This window comes from Mya arenaria, chromosome 6, assembly GCF_026914265.1.
Source record: "Mya arenaria isolate MELC-2E11 chromosome 6, ASM2691426v1".
Classification (NCBI taxonomy): Eukaryota; Metazoa; Mollusca; class Bivalvia; order Myida; family Myidae; genus Mya; species Mya arenaria.
In genome coordinates this window covers 29477682-29497761 of record NC_069127.1, presented here as the reverse complement: position 1 = coordinate 29497761, position 20080 = coordinate 29477682, and the positions used below count along the sequence as shown (strand labels likewise).

The 20080-nt window shown below is 34.7% G+C and overlaps 2 protein-coding genes across 5 annotated transcripts in view; both read left to right on the top strand.

The window, feature by feature from the left end:
* Positions 1–49: 49 nt before the first annotated feature.
* LOC128237685 (uncharacterized) lies at positions 50–1326 on the top strand. The gene is made up of 2 exons (XM_052953271.1): positions 50–652; positions 1135–1326. The coding sequence occupies exons 1-2, from the start codon at positions 50–52 to the stop codon at positions 1324–1326; spliced, it is 795 nt and encodes a 264-aa protein (XP_052809231.1).
* An 863-nt stretch (positions 1327–2189) lies between these two features.
* The window catches only part of LOC128239308 (coiled-coil domain-containing protein 81-like), a 33623-nt gene continuing 15732 nt past the window's right edge, over positions 2190–20080 (top strand). For 2 of the 4 annotated variants that reach the window (XM_052955901.1, XM_052955900.1), the window contains exons 1-10: positions 2190–2411; positions 3978–4039; positions 4430–4586; positions 5763–6019; positions 6304–6383; positions 7156–7173; positions 10778–10944; positions 13619–13729; positions 16163–16207; positions 18812–18980. In XM_052955901.1, the coding sequence (XP_052811861.1) occupies positions 2330–2411; positions 3978–4039; positions 4430–4586; positions 5763–6019; positions 6304–6383; positions 7156–7173; positions 10778–10944; positions 13619–13729; positions 16163–16207; positions 18812–18980 (1148 nt within the window). In that variant the 5' untranslated portion in view covers positions 2190–2329. The remainder of the gene's footprint in view (positions 2412–3977; positions 4040–4429; positions 4587–5762; positions 6020–6303; positions 6384–7155; positions 7174–10777; positions 10945–13618; positions 13730–16162; positions 16208–18811; positions 18981–20080) is intronic. The other 2 variants (XM_052955902.1, XM_052955903.1) reach the window with 2 other exon arrangements.

Below are 20080 nucleotides of genomic sequence, written 5' to 3'. Positions count from 1 at the left end.
GCAGAAAGAAGTGCAATACCAGATACGCAAGGCCAACAAGAAATTTCTTATGGACACAGTCAGTAACGACTTCAAGGACAACTCCAAGAAGTTTTGGGCCTTCGTCAAAAGCAAGGGACAGGAAAGTACTGGTGTTGCACCTTTGAAGAACAAGGATGGTTTCCTCCAGAGCGGCAATGCAGCCAGAGCTAACATTCTTAACGATCAGTTTGTCTCTGCATTCACCCGCGAAAATACCACCAACATTCCATACATGGGACAAAGCGGCATACCATCTATGCCGAACATTTTAGTTGACTGGAAGGGTGTACACAAGCTGCTGATGAACCTCAAGACTAAGAAAGCCACTGGTCCTGATGAGCTTCCAGCCATCATCCTGAAAGCAGCTGCTACAGAATTAGCCCCTGCCCTAGCAAAGCTGTTCCAGCTTTCGCTCAACCTAGGTGAAGTACCTCAAGACTGGCGGGATGCCTCGGTAGTCCCTCTTTTCAAGAAGGGCGACCGACACCAAGCATCTAACTATATACCAGTGTTCTTGACGTCCATAACGTGCAAACTCTTGGAGCACATAGTGCACAGCAATGTCATGCAGCACTTCGACGAGCACAACATTTTGAGCGACAACCAGCACGGTTTTGTAAGCGACGCTCCTGTGAGACACAGCTCCTTACCACAATCCAAGAAATCGCCTCAAACACTGCCAAAGGGAAGCAAGTAGATGTCATTCTATTGGACTTTGCCAAAGCCTTTGACAAAGTCCCCCATGCCCGCCAACTGTACAAGTTGGACCACTACGGTGTTAGGGGAAACGTCAAATGATGGGTACAGTCATTCCTAAGAAACCGAAAACAACAAGTCGTTCTTGATGGTGCAAAGTCAGGAACAGCAGATGTACTATCCGGCGTTCCACAAGGGACAGTCCTTGGTCCTCTGTTGTTTTAAGCCTTCACCAATGACCTCCCAGACGTGATTAAATCATCACCATCTAAGTTATTTGCTGACAACAGTGCAGTCTTCAAGGTGATCGAGAACGACCATGATGCAAAAACTCCTCCAGGAAGACCTCGCGGCACTAGAAAAGTGGGAAGAAAAGTGGCAACTGAGCTTCAACCCCACTAAGTGTACTGTCAACAGAATCGCCCCTCGTTGTCGAAAAATCATAGACACACACTCGAAGTAGTTGACGCCAGCAAATACCTTGGAGTCACCATCACTGAAAGCCTCACCTGGGAGAAGCACAACATCACAAGCAAAGCCAACCGGACACTGGGATTCCTTCGCAGAAACCTGAGGGAATGCACGCCACCTGTCAAGGAAGCTTCATAAAAGGCCATGGTCCGCCCCTCACTTCAAAATGCAGCAACCGTCTGGGACCCACACCAGCAAAACCACATCAAAGCCATTGAGCTGGTCCAGCGTAAAGCAGACCGCTTCAACGACTATTCTACCAAGACCCCAGGATGCGTCTCCAACATGATAAATGACCTTAACTGGGAGTCACTCGAACAGCATCGAAAACACAGCCGGTTGTCCATGATGTACAAGATCCGCAACAACCGTGCAGACATCAACGCAGACAGGAACCTCCAAAGTGGCGATGCCCGAACCAGGGGCCAACACCGGCTATTCCAGGAGCGAATAACAGACCAGGTACTGGCAACTCCTTCTTCCCACGGACAGTGCGTGAATGGAACCTCTTACCTGCTAGCACGGTATCTGCGCCCATCATAGATGCATTCAGGTTGCTCTTAGCGGAGTAACCTGGCACTTCTTCACCAGACATGACACTGTATATAGTTTTAAAAATCTTAACATTTACGTCACTATGCGAATTTTAACCACGCCTAGTCCCGTTGAGCTCCTTACGCTGAAGAGCCCAGCTAAGTATATGGAAGAAGAAGAAGAAATTAGCGATAGAGTTATATCTTATTAACTTGTACGTTATGACTAAATGAGTAATCCTTGAAAATAGTATAATGTAACCACAAAACACAAACACATAAATTAGTTTTATAATGTTCCAAATTATTTAAAAAGTATTAATTTTCACTTTTATCTGTTAAACAGGGATGATTTTTTTATTATTTGTATCACACAATAACTAAAACACAGAATTCGAACATATGTCTCAGGCATTATTTTTTTATTCGAAAGGCTTGCAAATGTTATAAAGGCTAGCTCTTTAAATGCTATTAACCAATGAAATAGCGCGTCCCTTGGCAACGTTGTTTTCTCTCTAAGAAGCTAGTTTTTCTTGACATGATGGGATCATATTTCAAGGCAAAATAAATAATTCTAGTGTTTTTAAACAATCTGTTCGTTTGTCAGGATGACTGACGTTATGCAAGGCATATTGGCGGAAGCCAAGAAAAACAAATATTCGACAATACGTGATAATTTGTCAGAAGATGGTAAGTGACCTACAGATCAAATTAGAAATGTAACATAAGCTCAACTGAATCTGAGGTACCTAATGCAAAGACGTTGACAGGTATTTGCATAAGCTTGGAAAGTATGAGCACAGACACACTCATTACCACTGAAAGTTTAGAAACCTGACAATGCAGCGCGGCATCTTGTTTGTGCCCTCTTCAGATTCTTACAAAAGTTTTTGCATTTAGGCATTTCATTCCCTCATTCCATTTATTCCTGTTCCATTTTTTCCTAACACCGATTAAGTACTCCAGTGATAATATACATGAAGGATAAATTCCAATATATACTGCCAAAAATCACCATGTGCAATTAATGTGCATTGTTGAGAACTACATGTAGCTGCCTCTTCAGCTAAGATGGCCCAGTTGTGGTGTTCTGGTGGTTGAGATATTGAACCTACACAGGGCACACTTTTTCTCTCATTCTTTCTTGTTTAGTGTCGTGAGAAAAAGGCAGAAAAATGGCTAAAAAGTTATTGGTGAGAATCCAACACTTGGCACATTTTCCTCCTAAATTTATTTTTCTTGGTCGAATATATGCAAAATAGTATCATATAGTTAACTTTGAACAATATAAAAATCTTATCACAGGCTATTTCTGATTTAGTTTATTGAACTAGCAAAAATGCAAGGGCATATTGGTTCTCATGAGGTGGTGTTAGTAGTTTATACTCTGGGTCCCGGCGTGAGCACATTGAAGGGTCCGAGAGTGACAGTTCAACCATCGCACACCTATCCTGGTAGGTGAACCAGTACTAGGTGCCTTCACTTCTGCAAGGAACTGACAACTTCTGTACATGCAAGGGACAGTGGTACAGTGCGAATGGTCGTAGAAAGGATTTCATTACCAATCACAACACAAGTAATCTGGTCGGCCCGGGAATCAAACCCGGGTTGTCCGATTAACAGTCCAACGCTCTACTGACTGAGCTAACCGGGCAGTTCTCATGAGGCATTGAGCAAGCCTTATAAGCATTTAACCATTGCAAGGCTTACAGTGCTAGTTTTGACAGCTGATATGATGTGCTAATTCAGCAATGAATGGACACAGTCGTGGCTTCGACAAAAACAGAAAAAGTTTATTCAGAAGTTTTGATCAGTGAAGAAGATGCCAAGCTATACCATATGTAGAAATTATTTCATATTTTTTGGCCACAATCTTTAGGTTAACGTAAGATTGTTTATTTTCTGAACCATTTCGGGATGAAATTTGGCCCATACCCAATGCCATTTCTAAAAAATAAGAAATTCTTTTAAAAAAGATAATATGAGTAAAACTTTGCACGAATTATGGCATCGAAAGTCCTTGGCAAAAGTTTTTGTGTTAAAAAATGGATGTTTTCTTGAAGAAATAAACCCAATAATAAAATTTATCTTTCCCTGTTTACAATATTTCTTAAAGTTTATTCTTGATAAAGTCTGGGATAAATTTAATCAAAGCAATGCATGTTTCCCCTATCTCAAAGTCCCTGACCTCTTTCCAAATTGTGAATAAAACACATAAAGGTTACCGATTATAAGTTTTTCATTTATACTTTCCAGATGTTGCTGCTGTTTGGGAAAGTGTCTCCAGCTTTGTTGAGAAACAGATGGGCCAGCAAAAGGTATTGCATCTTAAACCTCTTTTTTCTTTTTTAACTGTGACATAATGTTTGCAAACATGTATGTATTTATTATATTCCCATCATAAATTCACATGCAATACTGTTATACATATCACAAAATACAGAAGTCCGTTTTCCACTCAAATGCAATATGGCCACTCTGCAGTGTCACATCATAAACGTCTCATGAAAAAATAAACATTGAGTGTTGTAAACTGTTTTCTTAAATATTCTAAATGGTGCTATTGCAATGGTTTACAATATAATTCCAGTGAAACCTGCAATTTTCTTCCTCACATTCTTATTCTCTTATGTAACTGAATTGTGTATAAATTTGTATTTTTAAGTAGATTACATGGTTCCATTAAACATGTGTTTATTTATTTACAGGGTGTCCAAATTCAGTCCCTGGGAACTTTTACTTTCACCCAGAAGAAACTCGATATTGGAAACAACAAATTCTTACTGATACAACGTCCAGTGTTCAACATCTCAGAGAAGCTTGCTCAATCCCAGGGTCTCCAGTATGTGAAACACCATGTCCCAGGTATCTAATGAACTGTTTTCTTAAAAGACTGCAGTAGTCGTTCAACCCGCAAGTGCTTTTAAATTTCATTCCGGGCTTGCTCAAATTCTATATTATATATAGAACGGTTTGTTAAAAAAATGATTCCAAGTGCTGGTGTAAGATTAAAGGCTTGTTCACCCAAAGGTCAAATTTGATGACTATACACTGTAGACTGTAGCTGTAGAAATCAATTGTTTGATGTTTTAGACATATAAATACCGTATTTGTCTTCACTGATGTGCCAGGGGCTTGTCAGTGTTAATCATGCACACTAATACCAGGATTCATAACAAGACAGTCACAACATCATCTATATTTATATGGAGTTTCAACTGTCTTGTGTTAAGCTCTCCAATTATGAACCAAAATTTGTTTATTGTATTAGTTTTATGCAACATACCGGTACCTTAGTACAATGGGGATATTATACAAGATAGCACTGATATATTGAAATATATGGCTCAAGTTTTATTATGCCCCCACAAAGTGGCGGCATATAGGGTTGCCCTTGTCCGTACGTACGTCTGTCTGTCTGTACGTACGTACGTCCCGAAGATTGTTTCCGATCTAATTCTTGAAAACCGTTTGTCCAATCCTCACCAAACTTTAAACACATGTTTGTGACCATAATATCTTGATCAAGTTCGATAGTCATGGAAATCGCTTTAGTCATTTAGGAGTTACGGCCCTTTTTTGCCAAAAATACTTCAAAAATATATGTTTCCAATCTAATTCTTGAAAAGTATGTGTCCAATCCTCACCAAACTTTACATACATGATTGTGACCATAATATCTTGATCAAGTTCGATAGCTATGGAAATCGCTTTAATCATTTAGGAGTTAGGGCCCTTTATTTCCCAACAATACTTAAAAAATATCATCTCGATGTAAATGAGATGTGGATCCAACAAGTTTTTTCCTGCCTGAATGGCGCCATATAACCTATACAGTCTTGCGATGCCGTAAAACCCAACTCAACTCAACTTATCCTATATGTGCAGATTATCCTGAATAATCATTATGGCTTATTTTCTGTGACAAAAAATCGAAGTGGGGGCATCCGTGTCCTATGGACACATTTCTAGTTTTGTATTTTTTCTGTTTATGATTTTCATTGATTGTTGCATCTGACAATTTAATTTGTATGTTTTCAGGTCAGATACCGGTTGTTCAGTTGAACTATGCTGCTATGTCATTTGAAAGCCCATATGACCGTGACACAGTGGAGAGTTGTGTACGCGAGATCCTCGGGGCTGTTCAGAGAGCCATAGGGGCAAAGAGAAATGTGGAGCTCTCATTTAGTGGTATCGGCAAGCTGGCCATCCGAGACTCCCGAGTCAAGATGAAGTTCTATAAGGATTTTATAAACCAGATGGATGGATCAGGAAAACTGCTGGATTCCATGCAAAATGTAAGGTTTTTAATGTCACGAAATTGTTAATTTTAATTTTTGAATGTTTTGTTATTAATAAATAATGGTAATGAATTTGAATTTTGCGATATTTTGGCTTGTAGCAAACAGTATGTAATACAATTGGACCAATTATAACTTTTGATCCTTGCTCTAGAAGGTTTCAATACGTCTCATGTGCACATTTAGCCCAGTTGACAGTGTTTATTAGGATCTGTTACGGCATGGTAAAAAGTAAACATTTTTAATATCTCTTTGCCAAACTTTTTTCCATTGTGTTTCAGCGTCCGGGAACCGTGGACTCGGTGATGTCTGATCGGTGCCTGTCTCGGGCCCAGAGTTCCAACACACTCATACTGCCCAGGTAAGCCCATCTCCTTAATACAGTGTTTTGCACCCTGCGACAAAAGTATTTCCACAATTCCATGATTTTGCTATTGATAAACAGGGTTGTTCTTGGGGTTAGCTGAAATGAGCCCTACCCCTTCACATATTGGGGAAAAGAACTCTGATTATGAAATTTTTAACTTTTAAGTGTGACCTCAAGATTTGAAATTAGCTGCCTGATTTCTTAAGCCTTCTTCATGAGGTCACAAAATTTCAAATATCTGTTTTTCTCTCAAAATCAGTTAAGACATGTGGCCATGTTGGTCTTACCCAACTCTCATTTTCACGGTTGGGTAGGTAGGTTTTCCTGTTTTATGTTTCACTTCCTAACTAAATTCAGTTATGATAAAAGAAAGAAAAAATGACCCGCCAAAAGGCTTAAAAACTTGAGCGATATGGGAATTTATGTGAGTCGGTCTGATAACACCAAACAAACTATTTAGTAATTTTGCCTTTGTATGAAATTGATATACCCAAAACTAAACGGAAATCGCAAGGCAATCTCATCATTTGTGGAAATACTTTTGAGAATGGATATTAATATTCAGTCTATCTACACATTAACATTAGTTTTGACTTGCATATATGTATTTGTAACTTGATTAATTTTAATTTTGTCATTATTTTTTTTCAAAATCGAAGGCTTTCTTAATTTATGTTTCCAGTTACTTTGATATATGCTTTTAAATAGTTAAATGTTACTATCTTCATACTGTTTTGAAACAATTTTATTTCTTGTCAATGAATAGAAAGAATTACAACAAAGGGTAAATAACCTATGGTTTCACTTTGTTAGTTTTGAACTCGTAGTTTAATGCGTGGTGTGCGTGGCTACTTAGGGACTGGATTCATTCATGTTGAGTATACTTAATTTCATTAAACGTCTTCTAAATTCTATATAATTCTTTGAGTGTACATATACATGCAGCACCATATTCGTCTGTATTGTAAACAAGTTATTTTTAGTTGTGTTTATGTCCCCGCTCATTTTGGGTGTATTTGGGCATATAGACTTACCTTGTCCGTCCTTCGGTCATACAAAATTGTTGTGCGTATTTCAAAAAGCATAAGAGGGAGAAGATACTTCAGCAGCCTGTAAAGTTGTGCAACAGGCCCCTTAATTTCTGGAATCTTTTTAATAAGCATGACAGGCTTAAGTACATGTAGCTTATTTCAATTAGCCAAAATACGTACTTTAATTGAATTTTGATAGTTGAAAAATGGTAAATTGTGATTATCATAAAGAATTTTCCTGTCTAAAGTTTAAACACTTTTAAAGAAGTTAATATTGCGCAAATTATTGAAAAACAAAAAATGTGAGACTATCTTATTCTATTTTTATAAGGGATTTAAAAAGTTTCAAGAAATTGGGGCTTGATTATTCTGATGCACATTCGTCTACTATTGTCAGAATAACAGCTGGGGAATCAGTGTATTTGAATATTTTTTTTAGATAAATTCTAAAAAAACTTGTACTAATTCTCAATAAAAAGTGTACAATGCATGAACAAAAGTATATCAGTGTTTCAAAGACACTGCTTATGATAATAAATATTTAGCTTAAGGACCACTTAGAGCAGCCTTAATCTGACTGTGAATTTAATTTACTACTTTTAGAGAACATATAGAGTAATACAAACAGAGTAGATAGCTTTTAAACAAAGTGTTTATTTTTGATCTCAACAGCTGTAGATATATCTAGCATTAAGTCAATAGATTTCACCCTTTAAGGTCAATACTTGTTAGCATTGTTTAAACAGCTATAAAATTGTATTAAGTCTGGCCTACTTTTCAGTTATTTTACATTTAAAGGTACTCTATCATAGTTTTAATGCTGGCTATGTATATTTTTTAAATTTGTTGAAATTGAGATATGTTACTTACTTAATGAAGAAACACCTAGTAATCATTTGAAAAGAGTATTATAAATCAAAGCCTAAGATCTTTTAAATTTAAAACCTAAATGGCGTTACTAACACTTTTCGGCAATAAAAGAGAGTATTTTTTGTCTTATTTTAAAAAAATTGAAATTTTAAAAAGACCTTTTATCATTGAAACAAGCATTTTGTTCACACTTATTTTTTCTATGTTTGACTGTACGCAAAATGAACAAGTCCCTTTAAGTTATTTTAGATTTTAGATTATAGTGCTGTAATACAGATTATCATGGCTTATAGCATTAAATGTTTTCATTAAACTTACTTATAATTGACCACCAAATGCCATTAAGTCTTTATTATAATGTTGGTTTTATTCAGTGGTTCATGCATGTGTGCTGGCTAATATAGAGACATTTTCGGCTGCGCCCTTCAGGGCAGATCCAGGAATTGATGTTAACTAAGGGGAACCTTTTGATTTTCCCCCCTCCCTCAGAACCAAGAATCAAATGGTTTAAAATGTTGGCAGTGGGTGTGACGTTACTCCCCCAAAATTTGTTTTAAAATTTCTTGTCCAAAATGGTGAATTTTGAGAGTATGATTATTGATTTTATCATTTTTCTCCAATTTTGATGTAAATTTGGACAATTTTAGGGAGGGGGGCTCGCACCAGGCCCTTTTGCTTAACAGTCTAGTAAAGCAAAAAAAGCAATAACTATAAATAAGTCTTATTTGCCACAAAGCTTTCATTTACATGTATAAACAATCATGTCATGTCATAATAGTTTGACCAAACAAGGCTTTGGGGCTTACTGTGATAATGAAAGATAACACTGCCTTAATAACTTATGAAGTATTGAAATTATTTAGAATATATTTTTTATCATCATAAAATAATAATTCCACTACCTGAGAACCTTAACCTTCTTGAGGCATTGTTAACACTACTGTTATTTTAATCAAATTCACTGCTAATTTGGTTAAATAATAATATCCAAAAATTTCTGAGAATTACTCGATGAAACCAAAAATGTTTAATTGATGGGAACTATAAATGTCAATGTTATCTTGGTTGCTGTCATTTGTTGCTTAAATTTTGCTTGTAGTAAGTAAAAATATTTAGGTGTATGTTTCCATTTTGATAGAAACATTTTGTTAACAAATTTTGACACTGAGAAATCCTTAGCAAATTTTTGTGTTGACAAAATTTCGTGAAAATTGAAGAATTCGAACCTACAAACCAGATGGTACTGCTATTCTTAATTTTATAGAATTTGTATTTTTGCATGAACATAACATGAAAAACTGGGAAGGAGCTTTTAAAATGTTTAATTAAGATTGTTTGTGAACAATGTACTGCTTCTTGCTAGGTTTTATATAAGAAATATTATGATTAATTATTTTGCCAATTTTGCTGCAAGTTGCATGTTTGCTTCTGCAGTGTTAGAGTTTTGTAGCTTGTCTTAAGCATTGTGTGTTGCTGGTATAAATTTCAATTTCAACTTTTTTTGTCATTCCTCAAAGACGTTTCAAGATATTTGCATGAAACTTAGTGTACATGCTACTAGTGACAATACTCATATATGTAGCACTCAATTAGTAGCTGTGTGTGTTGCTGGTATAAATTTCAATTTCAACTTTTTTTGTCATTCCTCAAAGACGTTTCAAGATATTTGCATGAAACTTAGTGTACATGCTACTAGTGACAATACTCATATATGTAGCAGTAGCCATGTGTGTTGTTGGCATACAATTTCATCTTTAACCTAGTTGCTCATTTCTTAAAGATCATCAAGATATTTGTGTGAAACTTGGTGTTCATGTTACCAGTGATTTTTTTTATATATACCGTATATATATATGTATCAAGGCCCATAACTCTGGCATTTATAATTATTCTCAAAGACCATGAAGATGTTTGCATGAAACTTGTATATGTTACCAGTGACAATACTTACATAGTTTATGTAGCAAGGCCCATAACTCCAGTCTTTATAAATGTTTAGTTTCTTGTGTACTTCTTTATAGCGAAGTTTCAATGTTAAAAGTTTTTGCATTGAAACAGCATGTGATCAGAATTTTATATACAGTAGATTCTTAGCTAAGCATGCATGAGAAACAGAATGAACTTTTCATATCATGTCGTAAGTTTGAAAAGTGGTTGCTGAATTGACCATATAACTTATATAAAATAGTAAAAAAATGTTTTAAGATATTTCCTGGCTTTGTATGTACTGATAAACAAACAAAGTTTCCTTATATTTTTTAAGAAAGAAATAATAATGAAATATATGTCTTGTTTGTAACATAAGTGTTGTATAGTGTCTATATATATCATTTGCTAAAGGGCAGATTATAATTTTATGAGCATATTCCCATCAAATTTCACAGAAAAAGACAATCAAGTATGTTTTGTCATTACGTCTACGTCTCCATCAAATTCTAATGCTTAAGTCACCAAAGTAAATAGCCGATTTCTATTTCCTTTTTCCAGGATATCAAACACCAATATTGCTCATGTTAATGGTGGATTACCTCCCCTCGAAGAGGCGGCTGAGGTCCAGGACAGTGGCGTCCCCATGGACTATGACAACGGCATGGGAGAACAGGAAGCGTACCAACCACCAGTCAACTATATGAGCAACCCAGACGGCATGGATGGTAAGCAAAGCCAAACATTTGAAAATGTGGGGTTATCTTACACTTGAATTATAACCTAAAAATAGAAATCTTCAAAATAGGTAATGCACCCACACCACAATCATTATAATTATACATGATCACTTTTGAGGGTTCTTTGTGATGTAACTGTTTTGTTCCATGTTCTAGAAGACCAGTTTCAATAACCAAAATGAAATACGCTTAAATTTAACCGCATTGAACGGTAATAAGCTCCACCTACACTGTTTGCCATTATGATATGGGGGTTAATCTATTGCCAAAAACTCTCTAATATGGTACTAGAAAAGAAAGCTCAATGTTGGACATGCCATCATATGAAATTTTCCTGAACAGTCCCTTTTTCTTACCTATTGCAGTCATCAAAAGCAGTCTTTTGGATGAACAAGCCAAAATTTATATGCAACTGCAATTTTGAACACGCCCTGCTGTATAAAATCCAAAATTTAAGCAAGCACGGAAAGCATGTTACCAGGGCCAGGCTTGCGGGCTTTGACTTATATTGACCACTGCTATTGGACAGATAAATATGTCATATTTCTCATGGTAGATTTTCTTGCTGTATCACACTGTAAATCTCCCATAGCTCAATAAAAGCTGTAGAGCTTTATTGTAATGATCAAACAATCAATTATTGCAGGTAGACATTTTTACTTTGACTGTAGAAAAGTCCATCAGTAAATTATATATAAAACTGGTTAATTCTTTGGTTTGGTCAAAGTTAGCTAAAATGATTTTTGATTGGTCAATATTTATTCAACAATTACTTTAAACCAATCAAATCATTTAAATGTGAAAATTAACTAAAAGATAACAACTTATACTATTGCAAAAAACAATAACTCCCTTGCACAAGAAGGCTTTTCGAAAAATTTGAATAATTAATCTTTCAAGTCTGGTGTTGTAAGGTCAAGTCAGTGGAAAGGGCTTTCATAAGTTGTTTACCAATTCCGGTCCAATCCTATAATCTGATATTGTATATATGACCTTGCATACTTTGTATGTTTCTTTCAATAATAAAATATGTTTAAACCAAGTCTGTCATAGCCAGACAAAGGGATGGCAAATAGGTACAATGTATCTGGCAAAATTGTTAGTTTGTTCTTAAAATCAAGTTTAATACATTATCCTTATACATGCCAAATATATATACCGGTATATATTTAAATTGCGATATTTCAGACTTAATATTCTTATTTTAACGGAAATGAATTTTTTTTATTACAAATATTCAGCGCATGGCAATGAGTTTGATATTATTGACTTAATAGTTTTATTTTTTAACAAAGATTAATTTTTCGATGACAAATTTTCAGCCCATGGCTATGATGGGCTTTTACATGCTCAATATCCATGTCATAGTTGTACACAATAATCCATTACAAAGCAGCCTTATCCAAACTTAGAAAAAGATAAAATAAAGATATTGAAGATAATGAATATATTTGAAGAGCTATTGTTATTTTTGGTTTGTTCTAATGAACCTTCCACAGGCTTTTGTTGATCTGTCGGATTTGCCATCAAGATAGATATATATTGAAGACAAGTTATGATGTATTTATGGTTGTTACGAGGGTCTATTTACTGTCCTGTATCTATTGACAGGAAGTAAATATATGTACATACATGTAATATATTGATCGAAGACAAAGAATGTGTGGTCATGATTAAAATTTGTGACTCTTGCCCCATAAAAGTAGTACCTCATAAATTATTATTTATATTTTCACTTTATAAACATTTATAAGGTCTAAAAAAAAGTGTTAGTTTCCGATTTAACTGCCTTAAATATAGTATAGGAACGTCAATATATCTTTTTCATTTTCACACTTAAAACTGTTGCAATTTGTTCTTGGTTACTGGGTGCATTAACGTGTCTTTCCTTAATTTCCTACGTACCAAACTGCAAAAATGTATCCAAAAAGTAAATAAAAAATAACCAACAAAAAAGCTGGCAATAACATCTTAAGGGTTGGTTGCCTAAGAAAGGGTAGGGCAGGATTTTATTTGTTAAGCCTAAGCATAAATTTGTTTGAACTTTTCTTTAAATTAAGTCAGGGGTAATAAATGCCAAAGTAAATCATTTTTACTGCATCGTCAAGGTCATATATTCAACGTCAAGGGCTTTTATTTTGTAATAATCTTAATTTTTATTGTTTCCCTATGAATTTAATTTACAATTTTGATTATTTTCAAAATTGAAATTGGATTCAAGTGCAATATTTAAAGATGTAAAAAGCATTTATCATTGCACTCTGGTTTAAAGTTAGAAATGATGTGTTTTCTAGTGCCATGTTAATGACATTTTACTTAGACGCCATTGCGTTTATTATAATCTAATATAGCAGGTGTCACCACTTGCTGTACAGTATAGCAACCAATAATTTTGTCACTGCAAAGATGCTGGTAATAGATTTATAATATATACCAAAGCAGAACATTAATGTTGTGTTAACAGTTATAAGTGAGGAACAAGACAAAATGGTCAAAAAGCTGTTTAATTCTGGACCCTCCAGCTATTCAGAAATGTTGAGTGTGTTTGGGTATTACCCAAGGTCTGTGACTAGGAAAATTTCTGTTGACGGAAACAGACTCCGACCTCTTCAATCATGTCATGGAAGACTCGGTTCTTTGAGGTCAATGTTTGTGTCTTCAGGGCCTGGTATCGATGATATGGCCACGGATGCCGCTGTCAGGCATATCGAGATGGGTGCTGAGGACGTGGCCCAGGCTGGCCCCTCTTTTATGGACGCTGATACCAGACCTGGTATGTACAAAAGTATTGTGCCGTTAGCTCGTGCATGCACATTTAGAGGAGAATAGTTAACAAACAATAAAAAAAAAAATAGTGTTAGGTCACACCAAATTGATGTTTTGTTCTACAGATTTTTGGCATCTTTTTTTTTCAGAAAATAACGCATTTTTTGTTTGTTTGTTTTTTAAAAGCCACTGCTCCTATTTTTCAGACTGAAAAAAATATATAAAATGAATATGTTGTGTTGGTTTTTCTTCAACTCACACTTAGAATGATATGATTGTTCAGGATTATCATTCTAAATATTTATTTTATTGGAATAAACTGATTCGCCTTGCTCCTGTTTTTGAGCAAAATTGAAAACGATAAAAAAAGTTGCTTGCTAATTTTTTTCGGCCAACTTCCCTGGAACATAACAATGGATTGGTTTGGTTTTAGCTTTGCTCAGACCAAAATCTTATTTTCCACCATTTTTTTTATTGATCATCAAATAAGTCAAAATGTACCTATGTTGGTAGGTTAGACAAATTTTGTAAACTCTCGGTATTTTGTTATAAGCAGTTATAAGTTATTACAAAATTGTCTTTTTGCATTTATTAATATGATTTATTTTCCACTTTTCATCTGCCTTAAATATCAAACTCATTTCAAGTGTAAATTTTCACTCTAGAAAAAAATAGTTGACATGAATTAAGGAAAGCACAAGCGATTAGAAATTGAAGATTCATAAAAAATTTGATGTAACCATCATTTAATATTGCGAATAACTTCGTTGCGCCAAGTTTAATGTGTACTGACCCATTTATGTTTAGTTACATTTTTTGTTTGCTGTAGCTTACAATCTAGTACCAGTAGTTCAGTAAGTTTGCATGCTAAGTCGTGGGCTTATCAGCAGCATCAGGGTGTGTTTATTTTAATAACATGAAATTAAAGTTATGTAATTTAGAATGTGAACATGTTATTACAATATTCTATTATATGCTTTTCATTGGTTTAAAGAGATTTATCAGTGAAATAAAAATTAAATTCACTGAGCTTCAAACAGTGTTTTGAGATTTTAACCCGTTATCATGTCCACTCTCAGTGCGCACAAGAACTGGAATGCAATTTCAATGACATGTAATGACATGTATGCTATTTGGCAAGCTTTTATGAAAGACTTCCATAAACTGTTGGCTTTTATCATTTGTTAGGCATATAATGAAAACAAAATTGTTTGTTTCTGTTAATTTCGCAATCAATTTTGCTTTGTAAATAACAAAAGGTAATTATAAATAAATTAGTGAAGCTTTTGGTGAAATTGATTGTGATTTTACACTGAAACAAACAATTATCCTCTAAATATTAATCACTCTTGTTGGCATGATGTAAAGCAAGAGTATGCCCTTATAATGTAGAGACAACTCAGGCTGTATTCAATATCAATCTTATCCTTGTCCTAAGACACGCCTCAGTGATTCCATTCAGTCCATTGGCCAGTTATTTTTACAGTCCAATCAAAACACTTGGATTCTTATCTTAGAAGTTGGTTATTGAATACAGCCCCTGGATTTCTTTATTGAGAAGCATGTGCACTAATCGAACAATTGTTTATTACAAGTAATATTATAAAAGAAACACCCGTGATGCTGCACTGTTATGTTTAAAAGTTTCATTTTTTCCCATATTTCATGATTACATTACGAACACATGAATGTTATTCACTATTGTAAGTTTTCAATTGATGTTGTCATCACATCGTCACAATTTGGCATGTTTTATCAAGAGCATACAATATTGGCCGATTGTTAAAGTTTAAAGCGTTGTTAATGGCATGGTTGTAAACTATTAAAGGTGAAATATTTTATTGTGTGATAATATAATAATTATAACAAGATAAAACAAGCACAGTTGAATCAGTTGTCTCAATATTTGTGAAAAGAACTGCAGATCACATGACTTTTTTTTTGGGGGGGGGGTGTCCATGAAACATGAGTAAGAAACAATTCAAAGTAAGAATGATCCAGTTAACAACGTTGTTAACCTTAACAATGTTTTGAACAGTCATGTATGTATCTAAGACTCAATAGAAATCAGAATAAAGCAAGAGAACAAACAGGTACTCTCTTACATCAAAAAGATGGAAAAGCATCCTAATTGCATTGGAAAGATGCCAATATTTAAGTTGTGTTTATAAATTTATAAATGATAGCTTAAAGAAGAAATATTACTGAGTCCATTTCTTGGGTAGAAACCAGTACTGTGGTCCATATTTAGAGGCTATGAGAAAGTACTCCTTGTGGGGATCTCACCCACAACTTCTTGGGTAAGAGGCAGACACCTATACCACTAGACTACTATCTTAAGAATCAATCAGGAGAACTTGTACAACGATATGCATAATTATAGTACAGTGTTGTCTTAAAACAGTCGAACATTGTAAGATGTGTCCGTGATTTCTTGTAGCTTTGTCTTACCGTTTCCTGCCTGATCTGGCCGACCTCCCAGACTGTAAGTTCTCTGTTTCGGTGTAAGCCCGTCTGTGATCGCAGTAATCAATCATGTCTTGGCTTCTAACTTTGTCTTATTCGGTCTTGTCTGTTTTCTGAGAGAAAAAGTGATGCTGTTGTCATAGCCGTCGTCTTTATGTCGGCCTCTTTTTGTCATCGTGAAAGATATGTTAATATATGGCCAGTATCATTAAACACAATTATACATTATAAGTATTTAACTTGATAAGCAGCTTAAGTATCATAACCCTGGCTTAAATATATGTCTAGTTACGCCCCTTGATGGACTGTGAAAATAGACGAGCATTGGCACCCGCTGGTGGTAACTCTTACTAACACAAAAGCAGAGCATCAAACGAAGTTAATTCTTGTGTTGAAAATCTTTCATTATGTATTGTGTTCTTTGTCTGTCTGCTTACTATTGGTCTTTGGGTGATAAATTAGTAAACTACGTTTCATGTCATAATAAATTTTCCTAGCAACATGTTTGTTTCCACGTTCTTTGTTGTCACTTGCTTAAGTCTGTATTACTCTGTTGTGTGGCATTAATCTAGCTATTGATTCCTAAATAACCTAATCATGGCATCCAGACTCGCCATTCAGACATTAGTCTCGCTGTCACACCCGTTTTCCTGGATGCAATGAGCCTGTCGTTGCTTTGTTGCTTTTTGTATAGGCTGATAAGACGACCAGCAGTCTTGTACAATATATTTCATAAATATTTCATTAGTTTGTAATGTTTGTTTAGTGTGACACCCTCAGTAAACTGTAAAATAATTACCTTTGGGGATTCTGTTCTCTGATGCGATATCTCAGATGGCTTTAATTATTAATTGCCTGAAACAGAAACAATTGATTCATGAGATATCTGTGAAATAATAAACGGGCTTTTGAATTTATGTCTTGCTAATTCTCTTTACTGTATGAATATTTAATGATGGTGTAATGTGTAGTTGTTCTGTGCAGTGGTCTACAACTGAATTTGTTCAAATTTTATTGGTTCAAGATAATGTTTGTGAATTTTTCTGGAATTATTTCAAACCCAATGACATGACTGTCCGGATGTCACCTTGTCCTAGCAGTTTTCTATGCACCAATGAATCGAAGGGGGATTGTGTTGGTGGTTGTGGTGGGGGGGGGGGGGAGCGTGGCTATCCCCTTCCCTCCTCCTGCACTTTTTTTTCCTTTTTTTTGATAAATATATTTTTCCAAGTTAATTTTAATGTCAATCTGGTAGAAGATATGTATGAGTTCAAGGAGATTGCATCATTTTATACTAAAAAGTAAGAAAACCCCCAATACTGCTCTTGGGGTCTAACTTTTTTTGTTCCTTGGAGCAGAGGCATCCAAATCTTTTAGCTGTCCCTGTTGTGTATTTGTTCAAATTCAACAATAGATCTATGCTTGTTTTCATTTCTTTTTAACCAAATAAAACCAAGGACAGCAAGTCTAGCATTTGTGTCCTCAATTAGACCAAGTTGACAGTAGGTTACACTAGCTGGCCTTCCGTTACACCATAAAACATTAATTGTCTAGTTCTAATGAAAGCTTAATGAGCAGCCATATATAATCCGATTATTTTCACACTGTTGGAAAATGCCGGCAGTTGATTTTTCCCTCTCACTGGTTGCTATGGAGCGGCTAGCAGGTGCCCTCTCAGTTTTCTGGTTGCTAGGGACCTGTCCTGCTGATGCTCTCTGTCTGTCTCTGTCTCTCTCCATTCTTACCACTGTGGCGAATGCTCATGATTTCCAGTTATACAGTGAATAATGGGAATTGAATTCAAAGCATTAAGTTGTGAAACTTTTTTCTCGAAATATATTTATTACTGATTCTGTGTTATTGTAAGGATATTTACTCTAAAAAAAAGGGTTCTTAAATAATGTGTTTTTTGCATGCAAGTTTCAAGTTATGTGTTTCTTTTGGTGTTAGTCATTCAAATGACAGCATTGAATTTGAATGAAACTGACATTTTGGAATTAAAGATGTTTAGCTCAGTTTTGTTTTCATTCCAATTCATGTAAATTGTAATTAAGCTATATTAATAAAATATTTTCTGTTATAAAAACAGAACTTAACTTATTGTGATTAAGAGAAAAATTGGTAAAATGCCTAAAAGTCGAGGGAGTGTAGATTTTGGGAGTTTGTATTTGCCCATGATCAACCGGGACCGGCCCATAACGGGACTTAAGTTAAACACTTTGTCGAGATCTTTCCTAGAATTAAGTAATTCATGGGGTGAGTTTAATGAAACATAAAATAAGTGTTGATGATATTTTCATTGTCTTTTATCATTTATGGCAAATGTTGCATCATTTAGATAATTATATGATTTTTTAACATTATTTTCATTCATCAGTTACCATATTTCATTTTTCATGAAAAAAAATCCATCAGAATTTAAATAACATTTTGCTCTCATCGTAAACAGTTATTTAAATTTATGCACTTATTTCCTCTTTATTTAGATTTCACATTTTTCTATATTAATAAATACAAAAAACTTTTTTGTATGGTTAATATGTATATTAATTTATTTACAGTGATAACCATTAAATTTCCTTATCATATAAGAAATTAAAAAGAAAAATGTTATTTATTCTAGATCCCTTAAAGCGGGCCTCGATACCGCCTAGTCGTGCGGGCTCGCGGATGGCAGCTCCAATGGCGATGGCTACGGGTGTCAGTCTCCTTGATGACCTAGTTCCCTCTGCCCATACACCCAAGTCGGCGCCCAGCATTGCCAGTCAGCAACCAAGCCCACCTCCTGGAGAGTAAGTGCATGTTTTAATCAAAAAGTTACTTAAAGTTTTATGTATAAGTCTTATCAAGGATTTTGTTGTTAATCTTCTTTTTTAATTATCAAATTTTCATAAAAGATACACACTGATTTCAAAACCAATTAATTTTTTGAAAACGTTAACAATGAACTTAAATTCTTTTGTATGTACAGCTTTTAAGCTGGTTCTCGAAATAGATTAAAATAAAAGCATATTTGTAATCTTAATAATAATTTTTCGTACAATATAAACCGTTGATAAGACAATCAGTCAATATTCTTGAATATAATGACAAAGATGTTTTACAGAACTAAAAATACTATACCAGGACCCTGTTTCACAAAACAATTGTCTTATAGACTACGGTACAAAAAGGCTTATCAGTTGTCATTTATTATTACTCTCTTATCAAATATAGGATTTCAGTAGGAAAAAAAAATCTCACATTTTTTTGTGTCACATTGTTCCAGCACTTCCATTCCTTTTAAAAATATTTTTCTTCCGAGACATATTTGTTTTAAAATTTACTTGATTTCTAAAATATCAATTATATTAATCAGTTTTTTGATGACAATTAATCCAAAAAGACCAATGGTTTGTATGAAAGTGATTCACGAATTGCAAAAATGTTTTTCTGTCAAAAATTATGGATACTGTACACTGACAAATCTGTTTCTTTGATATTTCTTAAATCATTCATGTGTTACTTGGTTTCATTGTTAGTTAGTTCTTTATAACTCTTGTCAAAGGCCAGATCAATCAAAATTAAGAGCAGTGATCATCGATTCCAGAGATTAAAGGAAATTTGTATTGTGTTTTGATGTTCCCTTTTAAGCTCTGTTTTTTAACGAAAATAATTATTGGGCAGATTGTTCAGAACTTTTATAAAGATAACAACGTCGTTTACTCCATCGTTGGTTATTAAGAAGTTTGCACATGTGTGCTGGCAAGTATACAGCCATTCGCTGTGACACTTAGTAAGATATTATTTTTTTTGCTTTACTAAACAATCCCTTTGGTTGCTGGGCTACAGACATCTTAAACCAAATTTATTGTTTTGTAAAGCAAAAATAAACAGTAACTGTGGCTGAAAT